This window comes from Muscardinus avellanarius (genome assembly GCF_963383645.1).
Source record: "Muscardinus avellanarius genome assembly, chromosome: X".
Classification (NCBI taxonomy): domain Eukaryota; kingdom Metazoa; phylum Chordata; class Mammalia; order Rodentia; family Gliridae; genus Muscardinus; species Muscardinus avellanarius.
The window spans coordinates 34,760,835-34,786,801 of record NC_137792.1 but is presented as its reverse complement, the minus strand read 5'-3'; the positions used below and the strand labels follow the sequence as shown (position 1 = coordinate 34,786,801).

Sequence of the window (25,967 nt, the reverse complement as noted above, 5' to 3'; positions counted from 1 at the left end):
TACAAAGACTATATCATTTATGAAACAGACATTAAGACTTTTAATATCAAATAATTTTATATATGGTATCTTCTTTATTAAAAATGCATTTCTAGCCAGGCATGGTGATACATGCCTATAATCTCAGCACTTGGGAGGCTGAGACAGGAGGAACACAGGTCCAGGGCCAGCCTCAGCAACTTAGCAAGATCCTGTTTCAAAATAAAAATAAAAAGGGCTGGGAGTGTAGCATGGAGGTAGAATGCCCTTGGGTTCAATTCCTAGTACATACATACATACATACTACATACATACTACATACATAAGCACTCCTCACAGTGTTTAAATGTACATCACGCCAAACCCCAAATATGATCATTATTAGGCCAACAGTAATTTGAAATAAGTAAATATAAGGAATTGTCCCATGTTTCCCCTTTAAAAATAATGTTCACTGCAGATTTTTAAGTACATGCCTTTTATTTGAGCTGAGAAAGTTCTTTCATATTCTACTTGCTAAACATTTTCATTGTCACTGGGTTTTGAATTTTATCAATTTTTTTTCAGTCTTCTGGGATAATCACTTGGGTTTTTATATTTTATCTATTAGTGTAGTGAATGACTTTTATTTTATTTTATTTATTTATTGTGGTACTGGGGTTCCTGGAAGCCCTTCTACCTCTCGGCTACACTCCCAGACCTATTTTTATATTTTTATTTGGAAACAGGGTCTTTTAAGCCTGTGAGACTGGCTCCAAACCAGAGCGATCCTCCTTTCTCGGCCTCCCAAGCGTGGGGATTACAAGCGTGCGCCGCCACGCCCGGCTAGTGAATGACTTTTAAAGTTGATTTTCTAATGCTAAAACATTCTGTTGCAGCTGGGCGTGGTGGCGCACGCTTGTAATCCCAGCACTTGGGAGGCTGAGACAGGAGGATCGTACAGGTTCAAAGCCAGCCTCAGCTACTTAGTGAGACCCTGTTTCCAAATAAAATATAAAATAGGTCTGGGAGTATAGCCCGGAGGGAGAAAAACCCCTGGGTTCTACTCTCAGTACCACAATAAATAAATAAATAAATAAATAAATAAATACATACATACATACATACATACATAAATACATAAATACATAAATACATAAATACATAAATGAATAAAACATTCTGTTTCTCAGATAAACCTAGTTTAGCCGTTATATATTATGCTTCTTACGTACTGCTTCATTCTGTATGCTACTGTTTTGTTCAGGATCTTGGTATTTACACTTAATGGGTGAAACTGGCCTGTAGTTCATCTTCTTTTCATGTATATCTCTGATTTTCATAAAAGAGTCCCCAAAAGGCTTTGTACATTATTGGAATGAGTTGTGCCTTAAAAGTCTGTAGAACTATAGTTGTGGTGTCTTGGTTTGGTTTTGACGTTTGTTCATCTGTCTGTATGTCTGTTTGGAGATGGGGTTTCACTTTTGCACAGCCTGGCCCCAAACTCTTGAGCTCAAGTGACCCTCCTGCCTCACTCTCCTCAGTAGATGGGACCACAGGCACTTGCCACCAACTTCCAACTTAATATTTTAGGAGCCGGGCGTGGTGGCACATGCTTGTAATCCCAGCATTGGGGAGGCTGAAACAGGAGGGTCGTGGTTCGCAGCCAGGATCAGCTACTTAGTGAGGCCCTCTGCAACTCAGTGAGACCCTGTTTCAAAATAAAGAATAAAAAATAGGGCTGGGGCTGTAGCTCGGAGGTAGAATGCCCCTGGGCTCCATCCCCAGTACCACCAAAAAAATATATTTCAGGAAAATTGCATTTTGATTTTTGTGACTTCAATTACTTGACCATTCAAGTCCATCCAGACTTTTCATTTCTTGAATGAGTTTTGAAAAAATACATTTTTCTTTAAAAACTAAATTTCTTAATATTATTGCAGAAAGCTTCTTCAGAGTATTCTGTTACCTATTTATTTTCTCCAATTATGCCCCCCTTTTTTATGCTTAATGTAGTTTATTTGTGCCCTCACCTTTTCTCTTGACCAACCTTGCTGGAGGCTTTTTCAAAACTCTAATTTCAGTTTTGTTCACTTTATGTTTATTCTGTTTCATTGCTTTACGGCCTAATTTTTGTTACCTCCTTCCTTCTACTATGCATTGAATCAGGCTAACTTTTAAAATGAGACATACACTTTGTTTACTTCCAGTCTTTCCCTTTTTTTCTAATATATGCATTTGAAACTAAAATCTCCCTCTCAGTACTGTTTGATCTGTATCCTACCTGTCTTGACACGCAGTGTCTTTATCATAATTCAGTTCTAAGTATTTTTATATCTTTCATTAGCCCACAAACTATTTAGAGATGGTTTTTATGTCCCACATTTGAGATCTTGTATATATCTTTTTGCAAATTATTTCTAACTTAATTGCTTTGAGGTGCACTGAGACTCGCTTTATGGCGATGCACTTCAGTCATTTTTGTAAGTGGTCCATGTGTGTACTTAAGGTTTATTGCATACAACGTTCCCTATACGATAACTGGCTTAGTGTTAATGATTTTGCCCACATCTTCTATATGTTGACTAATATTTTGTCTGCTTGATCTATTAGTAATCGTTGAAATAGCCTAGTATCATGATAGAGTTTTTCAGTATCTACTTATAGATATCTCTTTTTGGACATACATATTTGAAGTTGTGTTATTTAAGTCCAAAGACGTACCTAGTGACAATTTCCATCCTTACTGATACTTTCTAATTAAACCCTATTTTATCTAGCACTAATATAGTTATTCCTGACTCACTCCAATATTTATTAACATGTCTTTTTCCATCCTTTCATTTCTAATTATTTTGTGCCTATATGTTTTACTGTGTCTTTTCCCAAAACTGAATTTTCCAACATTTCCAAATGTGAGTCTTTCATTATTGAATGTATTTCTCTTGATAGGTTTATTAATTGTGATGGTTTCTACCATTTTGCTTTTTATTTATATTCATTCCTTTTTTGGTTCTGGAAATTGAACCCAAGAGATTCTACCTCCAAGTTATACCCCAACCCCCTTTTTATTTTGAAATAGGTGTCTTGGTGCCAGGCGTGGTGGCGCACGCTTGTAATCCCAGCGCTTGGGAGGCTGAGACAGGAGGATCGCACAGGTTCAAAGCCAGCCTCAGCTGCTTAGTGAGGCTCTTAGCAACTTAGTGAGACCCTGTTTCCAAATAAAATATAAAAAATAGGTCTGGGAATATAACCTGGATGTAGAAAGCCTCTGGATTCCACCCCCAGTACCACCAAAAGAAAAAGAAATAGGTGTCTTGAGAAATTACTGAACCTAGCCTCAAATCTGTGATCCTCCTGTCTCAGCCTCCAGCCTCCCACATAGTGGGATTACATGTGTGTGGCACCATGCCCAACCTATTTATTCCATTTTTTAAATTTTTTATTTTATTCCATTTTAAGTGACTTTACTGTTCTTTGTGCTAATTTGTTTCACACACACACACATACAGGTAGTTTAGAACTTTGGCTCATTATTTCTATTCTTTTAGTGCCTACCCTGAAATTTTATTATTCATAATATGTATGCATATTATTATTATTTTATTGTGCATAATATTATTTTATTATGCATAATATGTATGCATATTATGCACACTAAAGTTGGGCAGTATCTTAATCCTACTTTCAAATAATACAGAAACATTGGAACACTAATCTTGATCATACTGTTACTATCTTATGTACTCTTCTTACCCAGTGTTCTAGTTTTATCCTATTTTTAAATCTACAAATGTGCAATTAATATTATAATGTATGGCCGTTCCTGTTCGGCTTTGTGTAAGTGTTTATGATTTTCCATGTTCACCATTCCCTCGTGCATGTCAGACTATCCCTCGGGGACATTGTTGCTGAGAAGTCTGCTGTTACTACAGTTGTCCTTGCTTTTCAGGTGATCCATCTTTTCTCTCTGGGTGTTTTAAGATCTTTGCCTTTGGTGTTCTGCAGTTTCACTATCTCTCAGTATGAATTTCTTTTTATTTACCTCATTTGAGATAACTGTTCTTCCTAGACCTCTATAATCTTGTTTCCATCAGTTCAAGAAAATTTGCAACCATTATTTCTTCAAACATTGCCTCTTCGCCGTTCCCTCTTCTTCCTCCCTCTCTCTCTCTCTCTCTCTCTCCCTCTCTCTCTCTCTCTCTCTCTCTCTCTCTCTTTTGCAGGTCTGGGGGTGGAACCCAGGGGCATTTGACCTCCAAGCTACACCCCCTGCCCTTTTTTTATTCTTTATTTTGAAACAGAGGTTCACTAAGTTATGGAGGTCTCACTAAGTAGCTGAGGCTGTCCGTGAACCGCGATCCTCTTGTCTCAGCCTCCCAAATGCTGGGATTACAAGCGTGCGCCACCACGCCCGGCTTCATTCTCTCTTTCTGAACTTCAGTTACATATATGTTAGCTATCCATCCCATATCTCTTAATATCTTTCTCATATATTATTTGTTGTTTCTTGTTTCCTACTTCCCTTCTTTTTATTTCTCTAACCTACATTTTAGGGTTGGTTTTTTTTTGGTGGTGATGGTACTGGGGTTCCTGGAAACCCTTCTACCTCTGGGCTACACTCCCAGACCTATTTTATATTTTTATTTGAAAACAGGGTCTCTTAAGCCACCAAGGCTGGCTTCGAACCTGCGCGATCCTCCTGTCTCTGCCTCCCAAATGCGCGGATTACAAGCGTGCGCCACCACGCCCGGCTAGGTGATTTTTTTGGTTATATCTTCCAGTTCACTGAATATCTCCTTAGCCATATCTGAACTCCTACTTAATTCACCTATTCATTAGTTCTGTTGCCGCTTACATTTTTGTCTTAGAAGTACTAGTCATATTGTTTTCCTCATTTTACTTTCAGATCTGATAGCCTTCTGTTGGGGCTCATCTTCACAATCAAGTCCTGTATTTTTCTTCTGATATTTAACCTATAGCTATTTTATATTCTATGCCTGACATTCCCGCATCTATTGTCCTTGCGGGCCTAAATCTGCGCTATTTTTGATATCTCACACATAGTGTCTTGCTTTATTATAGTTTTGGTGGTCTTTGTGAGTTCCTCAATTGTTGTAATCCGTGGAAATTCCGCAGATCTATCCTGGGAACACTTTCCTCTGGAGAGGATCTGTTCTTGGTTCTGCCAGTTGCCGTGGCGTGCCACGCATCTAAGTCTTGGCTCCCTACAGAATCTCAGGTGCAGCTTCTTGAACTTGCTGTTGGCCCAAGGCTCAGAATCCAGCCAGCAGGCACTGCTATGGTGGCACTTACCCTTCCAACTAGGTTGTTCCACCCTTGGTTTACCACCATCCTGGATCACAAAGTTTTGTGTGTGTGTGTTGAGGAGGGAGGGGAGGACAAAGATGAGAAGTATACTCAGAGATCTGTACATCGATTGTGAGCCCAGTCACTTTAAAGAAGTATGACCTAAGCAGGATATCATTGTGGGAAAGTCTTGGAGTGCCCGATCAACCATGTTAGAAGCAAAAGTCTCTCAATTTTCATTTTCATTTGTATTGTGACAGCATAGTACAGAGAGTGCCAACATATACATATCATGAACTCACTACCATACTACTTTCTTTTGTATTTGCCATACAGCTCACCCCCTAGATTATTCTGAAGCAAGCAGGCAACTTATCTTCTTATTTATATACATTTTCGCATGTACTTCTAAAAGTTACTGTAAAGCCAGGTGTGATAGCACACACCTGTAATCCCAGTACCTGGAAGGTTGAGACAGGAGGATCTCAGAATCAAGGGCAGCCTCAGAAACTTAACGAGGGCTTCCACAACATAACAAGGCCTTGTTTCCAAATTTTAAAAAGGGGGGTCTGAAGGTGTAGCTCAGAAGTAGAAAGTCCCTAGGTTCAATCCCCAGTGTCACAAAAAATAAAAGAGAGTGTCTGCTTCTTGTAATAGAGGCAGATCAATATATAAATATGTGCACAATTTACAAATAGGGACACAAAACTGCAAATTACATTCTAAACCTTGCCTATCAGTCACTTTCTCCAGTTGAAGTATCACAGGATGCTGAAATGCTTACCGGATAAAAGATTAAATTGTGGTTAATAGAAGTTTGATGTTATGTAGATAATTTCATATCACGATTTCTGGAAAATTTATAACCCTTGTCTAATATTTGGTAGATATAACAGCAAACCACCTTTTCATGGTGCTTACTATTCCAAGAACAGTTCTAAGCCCTCAGCGGGTGTTAAATTCATTTAGTCCTCAAAAAAGTCTTGTGAGATGGATTCTGTTTTCATTGCCATTTTACGAATGTGAAATCTGAGTCATAGAGAGTTTCAGTGCTAGTAGGTGAAGAAGCTGGGATTTGAACCCAGAGAGTCTAGCTCAGGAAGCTGTCATTTCAATAGCCATCTATCAAGACTGCCTTCCACAAATAGATATATCTGTTTTGGTAAGTGTACTACATGAATTAAATAATTCTGCTGCAGCCAAATTATACTTGTTTCTGAAATATCAACCTTCAGTGTATAACTTATTTTTCAAAAATTGCATTGCTAACTGGGTATGCCTGTAATTCAAATATTTGTGAGGCTGAGACAGGAGTATCACAGGTTCAAGGCCAGCCTCGGCAGTTTAGTGAGGTCCTCAAAATCTTAGTGAGACTGTTTCAAAATAAAATTAATAATAGCAGTAAGCAGGGCGTGGTGCCACACACTTGCAATCCTAGCAATTGGGAGGTTGAAACAGGAGGATTGGGGTTCTCGGACAGCCTCAACTACTTTGCAACTCAGTGAGGCCCTTTGCAACTCAGTGAGACCCTGTTTCAAAATAAAGAATGGAAAATGCCTCTAGGTTCTATCCCCAGTACCGCAAAAATAAGTAAAATAAAAAGGACTGAGGGTATAGCTCAGAGGTCAAATGCCCCTGGGCTCAATCCCTACTACCAAAAAAATTACATTGATGCCTTTGGATTTTTTATTATAAAAGCATATAGCAAGCCGGGCGTGGCGGGCATGCTTGTCATCCCCGCGCTTGGGAGGCTGAGACAGGAGGATCGCACAGGTTTGAAGCCAGCCTCAGCTGGCTTAAGAGACCCTGTTTCCAAATAAAATATTTAAAAAATAGGTCTTAGAGTGTAGCCCGGAGGTAGAAGGGTTCCATCCCCAGTACCACCCAAAAAAAAAGTATATAGCATGTCACATTTATGACTTTGCATCATTTCTTAGGTACACTTCACGTTGGTGATGAAATTCGAGAAATCAACGGCATCAGCGTGGCTAACCAAACTGTGGAACAGCTGCAAAAAATGCTTGTAAGTAGACGGGTTTCCTTTTTCTAAGTTGAACTTTCATTTCATTCGCTTGGGTTTTAATACACAAATGATGGGTACTCACATGTAATCTGAGTATTTCTGGGCCCATCATTTATGTGAACTTGGAACTTACCCAACATTCATACACAGTTATATCTAGGAAAGTGTTTAAGTGGAATACTTTGGAAACATCTGGCACACCGTTAGCTGCCTGGGCTAGAACACTTTGCTTCTATCCTTTATCCATTTTGTACCAAGCAGATATTTAAAGTAACATTTCTAGTGTATATTCCTGTGAGCCGGCTTCTCACTGGCCTCAACCCTCCTGACATAAGCAACATCAGAAGCCTCTCTTTCCTGTTTAGCTGAGTCATAGGCAGACGTAGTGGATTTCTCTGCAGCACACAGGGAGCAAAATCACTGGAGACCAGGCCATCTTTGACTGTACACAGCCAAATTCTGGGTTGAAATTGGGCTTTGGATTAAAAAAGAAGAAGAAGCCAGGCGTGGTGGCACATGCCTGGAATCCCCGTGCTTGGGAGGACTGCAGGTTTGAGGCCAGCCTCAGCAACTAGCAAGACCCTGTTTCAAAACCAAACAAAAATTAAAAAGGCTAGGGATATAGCTCAGAGAGACTACCCCTGGGTTCAATCCCCAGCACCACCAAAAAAGAAGAAGGAGGAGGAGGAGGAGGAGGAAGGGGGGCGGAGAGTGGCAGGCGCTTACCCATGCGCTTCCCTCATAGCAAGCAGGGAGGAAGGGGGAAGGGATGTTTTGAACTTCTGGTCCATCTTCTCAGTGCAGCGAAAAGCTTCCCATGTGATGAGCACCTATTAAGTCTGAAGTAAGCACTGCAAACTCACCGCGATTTTTTTTAAAACCAAAATTAATAAAAAGCAAATCGTATGGAATCCACTACCACAGAACGGCATACCAAATGGCACTTTCCCGTCATTACGGAGTCTCTGGTCTAGTTGGACTTAGAGTTGCTCTCAAAAGGCATGTCACTTAGAGTGCTGTGTATTCATGTCTACACAAAGGGAATCGTCAGAGGTCTGTGAGACCATTGCTAGATGCAGGGCATTCAGCCTTGGCTTTTCCCAGAAGCTGACAATTAGCCCGCCGGGTCCCTGGTTAACGATGAGGTTTCGTTTCGGGGCTGTGTGGCTGGCACTAATTGTCCCCACAGGTTCCGAGTGGTTTCTTACGTGTTTTCGTGTGCAGTGCTTGTCAGTAAGAGAAGTTTCCTTTTGTCCCTGCAGAGGGAAATGCGGGGGAGTATAACCTTCAAGATCGTGCCAAGCTACCGCACTCAGTCTTCGTCCTGTGAGGTAATGACTCTGACAACCCACCCCCGTCTCCTCCGAGTTCTTAACTAACTGTCCGCTGATGGCTGAATGTTTTTGCTTTCTGGGAAATTGTTTCTGCCTGTGCTGTTAGATCACTGCACACCAATTTTACAACAAAGATAACGGAACAGAGGAGGTCCCATCCACCCACACAGCCCCGCCTCCATGCGGACCTCCTTAGCACTTGAACATTTGCTGAAACCTCGGCCAAATATAGACAAGCTGCAAAGAATGCCAGAAGGCTCCATCCAGAGAAAAACAATGGAGCCTCTGAGGGACAAAAAATAAAGATCGCAACTGTGATAACATTTCCAGGAAGTGCATTCACTTCCCTTGTTAAGAAATCACACAGATATAGTTCTTCTCTCCAAGAATCTGAGAAGTGACCTGTTCTGTTGAGACAGGCCTGTCCCAGTGGCTGTGACAGGTCTCTCGATGGTGCTAAGCCCCTGGCGAGTTGATTACTCACTCCACTGCAGGGCTGTACAGGCCCTTGCAGTCTTGTCGTAAAACTGCTAATATTTAGAAGGTTCAGAGATTCATAAACAAGTAAGTTTTCCAGAGTAACACAGCCCCCAGTTTCTTTCTTAAAATAGGTTTGCATTATAGAAATTGTAGCTCTTCCGGCCTATAACATTCGGTTTTATGTTGGTTATTAAATGAAACTTCAAAAGCTCATCTTTTCGTATTTGGCTGTATTCCCCGGCATGGACAGTATCTTTCTTTGGTCATAGCACGTTCAGCTGGAGTGTTACTGATCGACGTCTCTTTCACATGCTTCTTCCAAGTATGTGTACGTCTAACATGAAGTACACTTTTTCTTTTTCTTTTTTGTGGTGCTGGGGTTTGAACTTGAACCCAGGGGTGTTCTACCTCTGAGCTACACCCCCAGCCCTTTTTTTTTTTCTGAAACAGGGTCTCACTAGGTTGCTGAGAGTCTCGCTATATTGCTGAGGCTGTCCTCAAACCTGCAATCCTCCTGTCTCAGCCTCCCCAAGTACTGGGATTACAGATGGGTACCACCATACCCAGCCGAGTACACATTTTCAAAAGTTAATTTTTAAGACTGACGGTCTTGTATTTGTATTTAGGAGAATTTGAGGTAGAAATTTCCTTCCAATCTCTAGCAATGCTATCAATTTCACAAGAAAAATCAGAGGATTTGACATCTTTTTTCCTAAATCTATTAAAGACATGTATAAGAATTTGGAGTTTTGTCGAGCATATGATTAGTGAGCCATGACAACTGGGGTGTCCACTATGACTGGGCTTGAGCTCCTCTTGGTGGCTTCTTATGGAACTTCAGTTAATAGTATATTTCAAGAGCAGATGCAGAACTGTTTCCACTCCAGGCATTAGAATTAGTTACGTAAAGCACGAACTTTACTGGGAAGGAGAGAACATCAAGTATACATTTTGTGGAAATAATTTGAATATTCTAAAATCACAGGTGTTCCTCATACCATTTCTCATTTGAATAAATTTAGTAAATACAATGATTTTAGGGTTTGGGGCTAACTAGAAGACAGTATTAGTTATTAATGTAACATGAGTTTCTTTTTGTTTTTTTGAAGCGGTTGATCTTGTTTTGGGGTGGGACCAGTATTATACGTGTAAATTCTATGCTCTTGAGTAAGAGGCCCCCTCTTACCTTCTCCAAGTTTGATAGTGGAAAAAAATGATACTCCCCTCCTATCCCCGCCTCCAGCCTTTTTGACCCTCCTGTGCTGGGGTGAATTCAAGCCCATGGTTGGACTCTCCCAGTCTTCCCTGGCAAGACTTCCCAGAGAAAGGCTTCCTGCCTGTCTGCACCTGCATTCCTCCAGCCTTTGGTAGAAGGTTACGCATTGCCCCTCTGGGCCCTACCGACTGGAGTGTCTAAGGGCGGCCCCTGGGGATGGGTCTGCTTGCTACCCCCCGAGAAGGTTCCTCTAAGGATCCCATTCTCTTCAAGGCTAACAAGTTCCGCGCTCTTTTCTTTTGAGTCTGTGAGCAGAAATGCACATAGTAAAGGCTTAGAAGAACTCTACTAAGCAAAACATTTTTAAAGCGCTTATTTTCTTGTCCTCCTTGTTCCTAGCATTAGAGTTGATTTATGGAGCCTGGGAAGGATTTTGTATGTGTTGCAGCAGAGAGAGCGTGACCGAGGAGTGTCTTTCTAGGGAGAATAATGATGGCCCCCGGGATCTCAGTTAGATAGAAAGAAGTTTAACATTGTTATAGGCTCCAGACTATTTTTTAATCTATCTGCTAAAATGGTATAAAGAAAAAATAATTCTTCTCTGGTATATATCCACCTCTTACCTTTCTTAGTAATACTTATTCTGGAAAGTTTCTGAGGCGATTACAACATGCAAAGTTCTCTTAGGTTTGTTTCTTTTCAAATCAAGCTATTCCGTAATTCTTAGCACTGAGGTACCTAAAATTTATCAACTGTTTTTCAGACTTTATCTACAATATCAGTTAAGCAGTTGGAGCCGAGCATGGTGGCGCACACATGTAATCCCACCCAATACTAGCAAGGCCGAGACAGAAGGATTGCAGATTGGAGGCCATCTTACAATGCCCTCCACAACTTAGTGAGACCCTGTTTCCAAATAAGAAATAAAATAGGTCTGGGGTTGTAACTCAGAGGCAAAATGCCCCTGGGTTCAACCCCCAGCATCACACACCAAAAAATAAAATAAAAATTAGGCCGTTAGAATCCTCTGCCGCACATTTTTAGCGCTGCTTGTCATCTTAGGGTACTTGATAGGGTTCGCGTCTCTCTTTCGGGTCTCATTAAAAGAAAGCAAAGGTTATAGCACGTGGGAGACAGGAAAGAACGGATTAATGAATGGCCACGTCTCCTCACTTACAATATGCGAATCTCCAATCTGCAGAGTCTTTTGTTTCACGCTTCTGCAAAATCACACAAGTCAGTCAGCAGGGCAACTTCACAGCTCAGACCTCAGAGGAAATGGTCATTCGACTGCGCTTGTAACTGTTGATGTAAATATCTCTGTTTCTGTGCCGGTGTTCTGTGTTAATGAACCTTGTGTCTTATTTCAGAGAGATTCCCCCTCCACTTCCAGACAGTCCCCTGCTAATGGTCATAGCAGCACTAACAATTCTGTTTCGGTAAGAACTCTAGCTGCACCCAGCAAAGTGTGACGATTTTGTTGGTGCTCACCTGCCATGAGTGTTCTAGTTACATGTGCTCAGTGGAAATACTGTCTTCTGTGGATATCCAAGCCCACTACGGCTGTAGTGCACTTTACTCCCGGGAAAGGTTGATCCCCATTTCCTTTTCCTGAACAAAATCCCCTTCGCTAGTTACATTCGAAAAATTGTAGCTCAAGACTGCTGTGGGCATTCTAAAAATTTCTCTATGCCACCCTCCCAGTACATATGACTTTGCTCGAACCTATGCAAAGATCTAAGTGGAAATTGGGTGAAATTTTTTTTTTAAATTTTTAATCTGAGACAAGATAAAGACATGTAAGCATTAGGCAGAGTAGACATTTGGGTGTTGTCGGGTTTCGTAGTTTTCCATCCTAGGGATATCAGCAACATGGTTTAGTTTCCGCTATCTACGTTTATGAATTGGTGTGCCCTCTGTTTTTGTGGTACGTGCACATATTTTTGTGAATTATAAGCCTTGCCTGGATATGAAAAGCAAAGGAACTGGCTTCAAACTGCACTCAAGCCACGCTGTTATCACATCTTTAACACAAAGTACTTTCGATTTGACTCAGACTTGGGAATGTTCCGTCTTTTCAGAGCTATCCGTTTGCAGAATAGGAAGAATGGTCTTAATTTATCTGAACAAACAGAAGCACTTACAGGTGCAGGTTTGCGATGTTGCAGGGTAACCGAACCTTCCTGAAGTTACTGATGCTGCTGTCTGTCACCCAGTTGCAATTACGGACAGTTCTAAGAAAGCAGCAGTATTTTTAAACCGATGTATCATTTGCCCTGTAAAAAAAATCTATGAACTATGTTAATCAAGTAAAATCGTAAACAGTTTACAGATCAAATGAAATGATATTCGAAGCATATCAGTAACAGAAATTCTGAAAGAAAATTGTCCACGACTGTATTTCCAACTTTAAAATAGGCCACCAAAGGAATTCATTTCTAACAATTAATGTTTAATGCTTTTAAGACGGTGGAAATCCACATAGCCATGGAATTTTCCAAAGTCTAAATGGTTCTAGTGACTATGTTGAAAAGGGCAAGAGCCCTTGTTCGTGTGGGGTGTTTTTTGTAAGTAGGCTATTTCCCTCTCGCAGTGGCTTTTGTGTTGAAGATGCTGAGTTGTTTAAGAACACATTTTCTCTCTGCTTCAACTTACCTGCTTCCTTCAGCTTGCTGCTAAATGGCCTGGGTTTGATTTTTCAATAACTCAACATTTCTGAGAACTGGAGTGATGTTTATGATCTCTTGACGACTTAAATCTAGCTCATTTTTTTAACCATGTTGTAACAGAACACACAAATTACCTTGTACTCTTGACAAGTAAATGAAAATTTTTCTCCTGGGTTGGCTTATTTCTACAGGACTTGCCATCAACTACCCAACCAAAAGGACGCCAGGTGAATAGCTATCATCTATAGCAATTTCTCTAAACCGAGCTGCTAATAGCCAATCCTTTATTAACCCTTTCCATCCCATGATGTCTGCATTTTGGACCATAACATTTGAGCGTTGAGAAGCTTGTACCATTTCATTTTAACATATTACACATGACTAATTCTCTATGAAGATTTTTCTCCTCACATCTCTGTAGCTGTGATGGTTATTGTAATTTCAACCTGATCATTTTGTGTCAGTGATTAAGAGTTCAGCCTTTGAGGCTCTTAATGGTCCTGCCTCTGGGGTGGAAAAGAATTGTAAAGGTTACAGAATTCATAGCATTCTAAAAATAACTAAAAAGTACAGGCCGATGAGCATTTTTAAGTAATTTTCTGAACTTGAAAGTTTTTTCTTCAATTGGGATTTGCATGTGTATTTCTGGAAGCATTTACAAGGAAGAATAAGAATAAAAAGGTTGAGTGTTGTGCAGTACTCATAAGTGACCTGCAAATTGCCGGCACTTTGAAAGTATGACTTTAGGCACAAATGCAGGGATTCGTTCATTTTAAAGGCTACGTTGCTAAAAAATAAACAAGAAAATTCATACAATGCTTCCTAAGCTTTCAGGTTGGTTTTACAGTGACCTAAACATTAATCTTCAAATTTAATTTCAAGATATAGAATTTTATGGAATTTTCTAATTGAAATGTCTTGTTAAAAAAGAATTAGACTTTGAGTTAAGAGTTGCATAAATTAGCCCTTGACAGACCCCATCCACAGTTTAGTCTTAAGACTGCATAGTATCAGATATACAGTACCTTCTTTTAAGGCACATAGAAATCCAGTCATTCATAAAATGCTGCCATATTATAACCCCTTGAATTGCTAATGTGTTTCCTAAGTAAATGCATATATCATAAAACTCAGAACGTTGAGCGATGTATGTCTTAAAGCTCCGTGCTGTTTCTAAGTATTACATTAGCAAAGCTAGGGCTCAAATTCGTCTTTATTTTCTCAAGAGAGTCAAACACAATTATAAAACCTAAATCCTTTTAGAGAAATTAAGCTTTTTTGACTGTAAAAAAAAGTGTCTGAGTTCCATTTAAGTTTATCAGCAGTGTGTAGACATACTGCCAGTTGTCATGAAAGCATTTTATAAGCTACCAACCCAGAATTCTGGCTGGTTTTATATGGTGTGCTGTTTTAGGGCTAAAACCTTCCCTGACAGCTAGTCTGTGTGGCTTAAAGACTGCCATATGGTCATGACAACTTGTCCGAAACATCAACATCACCACTGCAAGTTTAAAACCTGGTAGACCTATTCTGTTCCACTAAAAGCAGAAATTAAGTCTCTATTTCAATTAGACAAGCATTGTAAGTGTTCCATTAAAAACAGGCAGGTTTTGCACATGTGCGCACCCGAGGCAGCATACCGTGTCCAGTGGCATAGGAAGTTTTTGTGTCATGTTTCCATGCATCGTTTCGCTTTCCCATCGACGTCCTGTTTGTATTGTCAGTGTTGGCGTGCGTGCTTGAATATTAGTTTAGAGCTCACTGTCTTTCTTCACATCGCTACGGCCTCCGTTCTTACAAACTCCTGTTTTCTAGATCTATGTCAGAGCACAATTCGAATATGACCCAGCCAAGGATGACCTCATCCCCTGCAAAGAAGCTGGCATTCGATTCCGAGTCGGTGACATCATCCAAATTATTAGTAAGGATGATCACAATTGGTGGCAGGGTAAACTGGAAAACTCCAAAAATGGAACTGCAGGTCTCATTCCTTCTCCTGAGCTTCAGGAATGGTATGTTTTGTGTGGTTTTATAATCAAAAGGAAGTCCTGCCCACCTAGTTTTCAATTTTATGTGATTTCTTACTGCAAAACCTGTCCGCTGTAGGCCTTGCTTTGCTAGCCAAACAGAATCCAAATCAGTCACCCAAGAATTCTCAATCCATAGCACCTAGAGGGTTACTAGCTACAGTCAGCTCTGTATTTTATGTATAAAGGAAGATCTGAAGAGAGGTTGAGTGACGGGCTTCAGGTCACCTCGGCAGAGCCCTGCATTCCTACAAGCTGTCGCAGTCCTTTTATAGGATGATATGTTCTTAGCCAGGTGTGGTGGTGCACACCTGTAGTCCCAGTACTTGGGAGGCTGAAACAAGAGGATGGCCGGTTTGAGACCAGCCTCAGCATCTTAGCAAGACTCTCAGCTACCTAGTGAGACCCTGCCTATTTCAAAGGGAAAAGGGCTGGGGTATAGCTTAGAGGTAGAATGCTCCTGGGTTCAATCCCCAGCAGAAAGAAAAAAGGAAAAGAGGAAGAGAGGGAGAGAGGAAGGAAGGAAGCGAGCAAGCAAGCAACTTTCTCCTTATCTCTCTGTATGCTTTCATGTCCATCCCACCCCAGCACCAGCAGAAATCTTAAATACCCTGATTCATTGTCACTTGGGATATTTAAAGATAAAACATGTTTCACTCTTGGGAGGAAAGGACATCAGAAGCTTTGTTCTTTACCTTACCAATTCTTTAAAACTGCCTTTTCTAGCAGGGTATGGAGGCCCGTGCCTGTAACCCCAGTATTTTGGAGGCTGAGACAGGAAGATCGCAGGCTCAGGGCCAGCCTCAGCAACTTAGTGAGACCCTGTTTCACAATTTAAAAAAAAGTATAAAAGGCTGAGTTCCATCCCCAGCACACACACAAAAAAAACTTTTCTGAGCTGGGGATTCGCCCAGTGGTAAAGCCCTTCCTGGCATGCATAGAGCCCTGGGCTCGATCCTCAGCACCAAAAAAGGGAACTTACTTTAACCTCTAAAAGCAAGCCAAAGTCACACAGGGATTTTTAGTCTCTGTTTTTAACTAAGAGACATGGAACAGTTTATATTTTGTTAGAATCTATTTTTGCTACCATTGTAAGAATTTGCATAGTGGAACTTTTTTAAAAAAAATTCAAGGTCTTGCCATTGTCAGTACTTGGGAAATATCTGCCAGAAATCTAGTGCAAAAGAGATAACTGAATATCTGAATTTTGTTTCATGTGACAAAAAATAATAACCATAGACAGTCTGCCAGCCCCTACAAAAAGAAGAAAAAGAAAACTTAAACCTAGTTAAAAGGACCAAAGACACCGAGTCCCTAGATATTTATAATGGCTCAATCACCCATTTTTCTCTACTTAAGAGCTTGCTCGGCCAGGCACAGTGGCCCCTGCCTGTTACCCCAGTACTTGGGAGGCTGAGACAGGAGGATTACAGGTTCACAGCCAACCTCAGCAATTTAGAAGGTCCTCCACAACTCAAGAGACCCTATTTCTAAATAAAAACTAACCTGGCATGGCGGCACACACTTGTAATCCCAGTACTTGGGAAGCTGAGACAGGAGGATCCTGGTTCGTGGCCAGCCTCAGCTACTTAGGCCCTCCACAACTTAGTGAGACCCTGTCTCAAAATTAAAAATTAAAAAAACGGGCTGGGGGTGTAGCTCGGAGGTAGAATGCCCCTGGATTCAATCCCTAGTACCACATACAAAAATAAATAAATAAATGCCAAAATAGAGCTGGGGTTATAGCTCAAGGAAGATTGCCCAAGGGTTCAATCCCCAGCACCAAAAAAAAAAAGCTTTCTCAGTTCATCTCTTTTGCTCTATCGCCTCTTCCAGCTCTCCCATGTTTCCCAAAAATACTCTTCAATTTAGAACGCTAGAACTGATGCGGACTTCAGATGCACTGTTTCACACATGCGGAAACGTGGGCCCAGAGAAGCTCAGCCTTCCATCTGGCACGGGCTTCCATCTGATCTTCAAGAAACAGATGAGCAGAAGCCAGAGGAAAGCGAGTTCTAAATCATGCTGATGCTGCTGATGCTGCTGCTGCTGCTGCTGCTGCTGCTGCTGCTGCTGCTAGGCTCTTACCAAGATTTATATTTTGGAAAATAGCTTCTTTTTTTTTTTTTTTTTGGTGGTACTGGGGGTGGAACACAGAGGCTTTCTACCTCCGGGCTACACTCCCAGACCTTTTTTTTATATTTATTTGGAAACAGGGTCTCACTAAGTTGTTGAGAGCCTCACTAAGTAGCTGAGGCTGGCTTCGAACCTGGCGATCCTCCTGTCTCAGCCTCCCAAGTGCAGGGATTACAAGCGTGCGCCACCACGCCCGGCGAAAATAGCTTCTTGAGTATTGCCATATATTATGGTCACTTATCAAAAGATATCTAGGTAGATTCCAGACTCCTTCTACCCAGTGAGATCATCTACAGAAAAATCCTGTTCTACCAGGATCTAGAATAAGCCTTCTGGATGGATCCTGAGAAGTGACAATGGAAAAAGTACATTTGCTTCCTCTTTCCCATAATGACAGGCTAAGTTCTTGGGAGCAATCTTCTTCCTGCTGGAAAAAATGAAAAGTGCCGCAGAAACTGTTGTTGTCATTGTTTTAAAGGCCTTGAGTCAGGCACCTACTTCAGGTCTTGAAGGCCACTTTATATATTAGAATTAGGAGACAAAATTTTCAAATCTAGCCAGGCATGGTGGCACATGCTTGTAATTGCAGTATTTGAGAGGCTGAGTCAGGAGGATTGCAAGTTGGAGACCACCCACATCAATTTAGCGAGACCCTCTGCAACTTAGTGAGACTCTGTTTCAAAATAAAAATAAGAAGTAGAATGCCCCTGGGTTCAATGCCCAGTACCACAAAAAAATTAAAACTAGGCCTACCAGACTTAAAAAAATCAATAATGAGCTTGAAAAACATCTTTAGGCTTCTAATCTGTACTATCAGTTAGTGTATGTTCAAGACCATTTTCACATAAACCTAGGTTTTTAAAACATTCCTAGGAAATTAACATGAACCCCCCCCCCAATAAATAGCCTTTATGTGAGTGATCTGAAAGGTTGTGATGAGTATGATCTTGCTGTTTTATGTAAACTGTTCAAATCATTTTTCTGTTATCAACATAAAATGATAAATTAATTTTGTTGGGTTTTTCCCCTTTTGTGCACTAGGCGAGTAGCTTGCATTGCCATGGAGAAGACCAAACAGGAGCAGCAGGCCAGCTGTACTTGGTTTGGCAAGAAAAAGAAGCAGTACAAAGATAAATATTTGGCAAAGCACAATGCAGGTAGGGAGAAGCCCGTCAGTGACTGCAGCTGGGTTAAACAGCCCCAAGACCTAAGTAGATGTAACATTTTCATTTGGTCTCCAGAGCTCTCTGTCCAAAACATTCTAGCCTATGAGCTCTTCATTGGCTTGAAACCCCTTTAAGAAACTCCTATCTCCAATTAATATATTGAGTATTTGCCAGATATTTTACAGAGCTGTAGTTTATAAGACAAACATGCTATTTGGAAATAGTATCCTCTGGGACTAAAGAAAGTCAACACATTAAGTCTACTTCAGGGAAATGGATGGAACTGGAGGACATTATGCTAAGTGAGATTAGTCAGGCACAAAAAATAAGAAATCAGATGCTTTCCCTAATATGTGAGAGTTAGGGAGAAAAGAGGAGCAAACAAGACAACCTAAAGGAGGAGAAAAGAGGTGGGAAGAGGAAAATCTCTAAAGCTCACAATGTACTTAAACATATCGAAGTCAATCACTAAGCCAAACAAGGGAGGGAGGGACAGGGAGGGAATGGGGTGGGATTTGGGTAGGGGTTAAATCAGTGATGAGTACATGTTTGTACACACAAGTTTTTTACCCCAATAAGTTGTATGAATATAATGCACCAATAAAAAAATTAAAAAAAAAAAGAATTTGCTGATAGCCGGGCGTGGTGGCGCACGCTTGTAATCCCCGCGCTTGGGAGGCAGAGACAGGGGGATCGCGCAGGTTCGAAGCCAGCCGTGTGCGCTGGCTTAAGAGACTCTGTTTCCAAATTTAAAAAGTATAAAAATAGGTCTAAGAGTGTAACCCGGAGGTAGAAGGGCTTCCAGGAACCCTAGTGCCACCAAAAAAAAAAAAAAAAAAAAAGAATTTGCTGAGTCCCCAGGAGTTTTAATTTCCTGTCTAGGATTGGCTTATGTACAGATAACCCTCCCTTTCCACTCCTCCCTGGCCCCTGGACATTATATCTAAGGGCAAAGATGAATACCTTGCATGCTGCAAATGGTTCTGTGGTTGGTTAGTACACACATGACATGTGTACTAACTTGGTTTAGTCAGTTTCTGTGACTAGCCTTCCTTCGTGACATTTCCCTGCTCCTTAGAGACCAAGGACATTATCTTGGCCTTCCCTTCATGGTACGTTTGTCTATATGGAAGCTTGTGTGCAACTTAAGTCAAAATGTTCACTTGTTTTGTTACAAACTGAGATGAATATCAAAAAGACACGATCTGTTATTACAACAGGATTCCCAGATGTGTCAACAGGATATCGCTTAAGCTAAAAGGCGAGGTGGTACATGTCTGTAATCCCAGTACTTGAGGCGCTAAGCCGGGAGGATCACAGGTTTGCCGCCAGCCTTAGCAACTTAGTGAGGCCCTGTACAACCTAGTGAGATCCTGTTTTCAAATAAAAGAATAAAATAGGGCTGGGAGTGTATGTAGTTCAGAGGTAGAATGCCCCCTGGGTTCAATCCCCAGTATCACACAAAAAGAAAAGAAAAAAAAAAAGATGTGACATTGGCATTATCAGTTTCCAAGATTTCAGAAATAACTCCAGAAATCAAACATGTGACCAAAAGGACCAAGAGAATCCAAACATACCTATGCAATTGGAGATCATAATGTCTCTGACACATCTGAAATTGCTTCTTTCCCTGGTGAATGTTAGCACAGAATTAGCATCCAGTAGGAAATAGGATTTAGAAACTCTCACTTCTCAATCAGATTAAAAGTAAACATTCGGCAGTGCCGTATGCCGCAGTGAATGAGTAAACGTGCGAGGCCACTGGGTTGTTTAAATGGTGAAGTTAGGCCGGGTGTGGTGGTGCACGCTTGTAATCCCAGGACTTGGGAGGCTGAGACCAGAGGATCTGGGTTCACCACCAGCCTCAGCTACTTAGTAAGGGTGGCTCTCTGCAACTTAGTGAGACCCTGTTTCAAAATAAAGAATAAAAAATGGGGCTGAGGGTGTAGCTCAGAAGTAGAATGTCCCTGGGTTCCATCCCCAGCACCACACACACAAAAAAATGGTGTAGATGGGGAAGTCTTTTCCTCTACATTAGTTATATTGTACCACATTTTTATTTCCAATAGAATATTGTGTTTCTTATTGCCTACTAGTATAAGTTTTTTCTTTTTCTTTTTTTTTTTAGCACTAGGGGTGGAGCCCAGGGGTTTTTCTACCTCCAGGCTATACTCCCAGACCTATTTTATACTTTATTTGGAAACAGGGTCTCACTAAGTTGCCGAGAGCCTCACTCAGTAGCTGAGGCTGGCTTCGAACCTGTGCGATCCTCCTGACTCAGCCTCCCAAACGCTGGGATTACAAGCGTGCGCCACCACGCCCGGCTTTAGAATGAGATTTATAGTAGCTTTTTTGTTTTGTTTTATAAACGGAATTGCAGTTCACAACCTCAGCAACTACTTAGGTCCTTTGCCAACTCAGTGAGACCATGTTTCAAAATAAAGAATAAAAATAGGGCTGGGGTTGTAGCTTGGAGGTAGAATGCCCCTGGGTTCCATCCCCAATACCACAAAAAGTAAATAAATAAGTAAAAAAATAATAAAAAATAAAGGGAAGAAATAAACCTGGTATGCTGGCCCACACTTGTTTTTTTGGTGTTTTTGGTTTTTTGTTTGTTTGTTTGTTTGTTTGTTTGCGGGTCTGGGGGTGGAACCCAGGGGGATTCAACCTCTGAGCTACACCCCTAACCCTATTTTTTATTCTTTATTTTGAAACAGGGTCTCAGTGAGTTGTGAAGGGCCTCACTAAGTACCTGAGGCTGGCTGCGAATCATGATCCTCCTGTCTCAGCCTCCAGAATGCTGGAATTGCAAGCCTGCGCCACCACGCCCAGCTTCACACTTGTAATCCCAGTACTTGAGAGGCTAAGTCAGGAGGGTTGCAGGTTCAAGGCCAGGCTCAGCAACTTAGCAAGACCCTCAGCAATGTCCTGAGGTCCTGTTGCAAAATAAACTTTTAAAAGGCTGAGTTGGAGTATGGCTCAGAGGTGGAATGTGCCTGGGTTCAATCCCCAGTACAAAAATAAATAAATAAATAAATAGAATGAAGGGAAGACATCTTTAAAGTGAACTAGTTAAGCATAATCTAGAAGCATTGATCGTAAAGTGTAAAGTAGTACTATTTGGAAAAATGCACAGCCAGTATCAGCAGAAGTCACTTAACCCAAGGTATCAGCAGTGATTAACCAAATTCCTTAGTGCTTGTTTCTTTCAACTCCTAGCAGTCAAACCCAAACAGGCTCACAAGGAGGTGTGTCGACATCATCTAAATATAAAAAGTAATATGCCTCAACTTTTAATATCTTTTTGTTGTAGTACTGGGGATGAAACCCAGGGGCATTCTACCTCTGAGCTATACTCCCAGCCCTATTTTTTATTCTTTTTGTGTGGGGAGGGGGGTCTGGGGATGGAACCCAGGGACATTTGACCTGCGAACTTAACCTCCTGCCCCATTTTTTATTCTTTATTTTGAAACAGGGTCCCGCTACGTTGCAGAGGGCCTCACTAAGTAGCTGAGGCTGTCCTCGAACCGCGATCCTACTATTGGAGCCCCCCAAGTACTAGGATTACAAGCGCACGCCACCGTGCCTCGCTCAACTTTTAATTTCTGCAGTGTTAAATGATAGCTATAGATGCCATTGAAACTCAATGTAAATTTAGGAAAGCAAAGAAATGGCTTGTTAAGGCTATCACGGTATCATTAGTTCTATATTTGCTAACAGACAGCATGTAGACATGAGTATTTAATTTGCCAATGTTCTTTAATTCTGCTGGGAGGGAAAATAAACAAATCAGAAAATTAGGCCTCTCAAAATGCTGGCAAAGAATCAAATTATTCATTTAAGAATTTTGTTGCCGGGCGTGGTGGCGCACACTTGTAATCCCACCGTTTGGGAGGCTGAGGACAGGAGGATCATGGTTCGAGGACAGCCTCAGCTACTTAGTGAGGCCCTCTGCAACTCAGTGAGATTCTGTTTCAAAATAAAGAATAAAAAATAGGGCGGGGGTGGAGCTCAGAAGTAGAGTGCCCCTGAGTTCAACCCCCAGTTCTGAGAGAGAGAGAGAGAAAGAAAGAAAGAAAGAAAGAAAGAAAGAAAGAAAGAAAGAAAGAAAGAAAAAAAAATGAAATAGGGCTGAGGGTGTAGCTCAGAGCTAGAATGCCCCTGGGTTCAATTGCCCGAACTACACACACACAAAGAATTTTGTTTTCCACGGTTGGCTTGGTCTGTTCCGCAAGCACCTGGGCATCGCTGATCTTCCATTATCCCCAGTCTGATTCCTCTTGGGAGGTGCACGCTGGTCCCGCCAACACACCTGCCTGTCGGCAGCCTCAGACAGGACTGAGAATTAGCACACCTGAGTAACCTGCCACTTGAGCAAATCACTGCACTTCTGTAGGCTTCAAAACAAGGGGATTAGACTAACCATCCAAGGTGGTCTCTTCTGAGCCTGAAACCCAGTGGGTCTAAAGTTCTTTCATCATGAGACCTGGCAAATAGGCATCACTTAAGAAGCTGATGCCGCGCATGGTGGTTCATGCTTGTAATCCCAGTATTTGGGAAGCTAAGACAGGAGGATCACAGGTTCGTGGTCAGCCTCAGCTACTTCGTGAAGCCTTGTTTCCAAATAAAAAAGAAAAGAGGGGATAAGGAAGTGGGGCCTACTGCCCCCACTTGTTGTCTTCAGTGTTTTCCTAAGCAAAGGTCTCTTCTGAGCATTAGACCTTCCTTGTCACCCTTAAGGGATTATTCTACTCTGCCTGTGAGTGCTCATTGGAAAGGAAGTCTGAGTTCCTTAGAAGGTCCTCGCAAAGCCACTGAGATTTCCTTATGATTAGGTCTATCTGTGATTCTCTAGTCAGAATATTATTGTCAGGTTCCCATGTCCAGAAAATAACACCTCACAAGCTCTTCGTTTCTCTGATCAGGAGAAAATGGCCAGCTTTTTTCCCTGGGCTTTCTGAAATCCCCTGCCTGACCAAGCCTAGCATTCCTTTCTGTCACCATGTCTTCGGGTTTCTTCTCTTCATCAGCCAACTTTTCCATCTTGTTTATTATGAAGTCCAAAAGAACCATTTGCTTAGTGGTTACCATTGCTTTACAAGAGATTACACTGTCAGCAAAGGAATTCAGAGATTTTATCAGGCATTCTGCTTTTAGCTGTAATGAAATTTCATCCTAGCTGGGCATGGTGGCGCATGCTTATAATCCCAGCATTTGGGAGGCTGAGACAGGAGGATCACGGTTCAAAGACAGCCTCAGCTACTACTTAATGAGTCCCTTTGCAACTCAATGAGACCCTGTTTCAAAATAAAGAACAAGCCAGGCTTGGCGCTTGTAATCCCAGCATTTGGGAGGCTGAGACCGGGGAATCACGGTTAGTAGACAGCCTCAGATATTTAGCAAGGCCCTCTGCAACTCAGTGAAATCATGTTTCAAAATAAAGAATAAAAATTGGGCAGGGGGTGCAGCTCGGAGGTCAAATGCCTCTGGGTTCCATCCCCAGACCCGCAAAAAATAAATAAGTAAATAAAATAAGAAAAAATAGGGCTGGGGTGTAGCTCAGAGGTAGAATGCCCCTGGATTCTATCCCTAGTACTGAAAAAGAAAGAAAGAAAATTCATCCTAATGTACAGAACTGTCGATATAAAGAATTGGTCTAAGCTGGGCGTGGTGGCACACGCTGTAATTCCAGCATTTAGGAGGCTGAGACAGGAGGATCGTGGTTTGCAGTCAGCCTCAGCTACTGCTTAGTGAGGCCCTTTGCAACTCAGTGAGACCCTGTTTCAAAATAAAGGATACAAAATAAGGCTGGGGGAGGAGGGTAGCTTAGAGGTAGAATGCCCCTGGGTTCCATCCTCAGTACCACAATAAAAAAAACAACAACAACAAAGAATTGGTCTAGCCAGGCATGGTGGTGCACACCCATAATCCAAGTATGTGGAAGGCTGAGACAAGAGAATCGCAGGTTTGAGGACAGCCTCAGCCATATAGAGATACTCTGAGCAACCTAGTGAGATCCTATTTCAAAACAAAAAATAAGGACTGGGGGTGTAGCTCAAAAGCAGAGTGCCCCTGGGTTCAATTCCTAGTACCACAAAAAAATTACTTAAAGTAAGAAGCAAGCTGAGCTGGGCGTGGTGGTGCACACTTGTAATCCCAGCACTTTGGAGGGTGAGACAGGAGGAGTGCAGTTTGCGGTTCGTGTACAGCCTCAGCTAGTGAGGCCCTTTGCAACTCGGTGAGACCTTGTTTCAAAAAATATGGCTGGGAATATAGCTCAGAGGTAGAATCCCCTAGGTTCCATCCCCAGTACCACAATAAATAAATAAATAAATAAATAAATAAATAAATAAATATAAGAAATCAAGCAAGCTGGGCATAGTAATGTACATGTGTAACCCCAGTACTTGAGAGTCTGAAACAGGACAGGTTCAAAGCCAGCCTCGACAACTTAGCAAAGCTTCCAGCAACTTATTGAGACCCTGTTTCAAAACAAAAGATAAATAAAATAGGGCCGGGGGTGTAGCTCAGAGGTAGAATGCCCCTGGGTTCGTTCCCCAGCACTACAACCCCCAAAAACAGAAGGATAAAGAAGCAAAAGCAAGCCGGGCGTGGTAATCCCCGCGCTTGGGAGGCTGAGACAGGAGGAGCGCGCAGGTTCGAAGCCAGCCTCAGCTGGCTTAAGAGACCCTGTTTCCAAATAAAATATAAAATGGGTCTGGGAGTATAGCCCAGAGGTAGAGGGGGCCCTGGGTTCCATCCCCAGTACCACCTTTAAAAAAAAGAAGCAAAAACAAAACTATTGCCCTCCATCAGTAAGGTGTGTGTATACTTTAAAAACTTGGAATTATCATATCATAGTCTTCTACATACCAACACCAGCCAGATGAACTCATGGGCCACAGATCAAACTATATTTCCAAAAGATTTTTCTGGCTTTTTCAGAAGTTGAATAAGACGCAATATACCCTTTGTTCTTCCCGTAGTGCTTGGTAAATTAAAACAAGGCCCATATGTTTGCTTTCCTACTCCAAATCTTTGAGAATTAACCATATATTGACAGAGAGCCGGAAGTAGTGGGGCACACCTATGATCCCAGTACTTGTGAGACTGAGACAGGAGGATCATAAGGTTGAGGACAGCCTCGGCAACTTAGCAAGACCCTCAGCAACTCAGTGAGACCCTATTTCAAAACAAAAAAATGAAATGGGGCTGGGGGTGTAGTTCAAAGGTAGAATGGCTCTGGGTTCAATCCCCAGTGGCAAAAGAAAACAAAAACACAGTAATAGCCAAATCTTACCGAATCTTGAAGTTGTTTATATTTGTGATAAAAATAAAAATTGGAACTTTGTCAATAGCTAAAGCTTATGGAAACAATAATACCAGAATTAATTGTTTCCATCTATGTCACTAGGAAAATCTACATACCTAGTGAAAGCTGAATTCTGTTCAAACTGTGTGTCATGTGCCTCACATCATAAAGTGACAACCTAATAGTTGAATTTGACCAGTACATAAATTTTCCCCCTACACATAATGTTTAAAATAAATATAACCAGGCGTGGCACACGCTTGTAATCCCCGTGCTTGGGAGGCTGAGACAGGAGGATCGCACGGGTTCGAAGCCAGCCTCAGCAACTTAGTGAGA

At 41.6% G+C, this 25,967-nt stretch overlaps 1 protein-coding gene across 6 annotated transcripts in view; it reads left to right on the top strand.

Annotated features, from left to right (window-relative positions):
• The window catches only part of CASK (calcium/calmodulin dependent serine protein kinase), a gene marked incomplete at both ends in the record, with an annotated part of 384,129 nt that overhangs the window by 334,619 nt on the left and 23,543 nt on the right, over positions 1 to 25,967 (top strand). For 3 of the 6 annotated variants that reach the window (XM_080718573.1, XM_080718572.1, XM_080718571.1), the window contains 6 exons: positions 7,206 to 7,291; positions 8,554 to 8,622; positions 11,692 to 11,760; positions 13,182 to 13,217; positions 14,806 to 15,002; positions 18,195 to 18,310. In XM_080718573.1, the coding sequence (XP_080574699.1) occupies positions 7,206 to 7,291; positions 8,554 to 8,622; positions 11,692 to 11,760; positions 13,182 to 13,217; positions 14,806 to 15,002; positions 18,195 to 18,310 (573 nt within the window). The remainder of the gene's footprint in view (positions 1 to 7,205; positions 7,292 to 8,553; positions 8,623 to 11,691; positions 11,761 to 13,181; positions 13,218 to 14,805; positions 15,003 to 18,194; positions 18,311 to 25,967) is intronic. The other 3 variants (XM_080718575.1, XM_080718574.1, XM_080718576.1) reach the window with 2 other exon arrangements.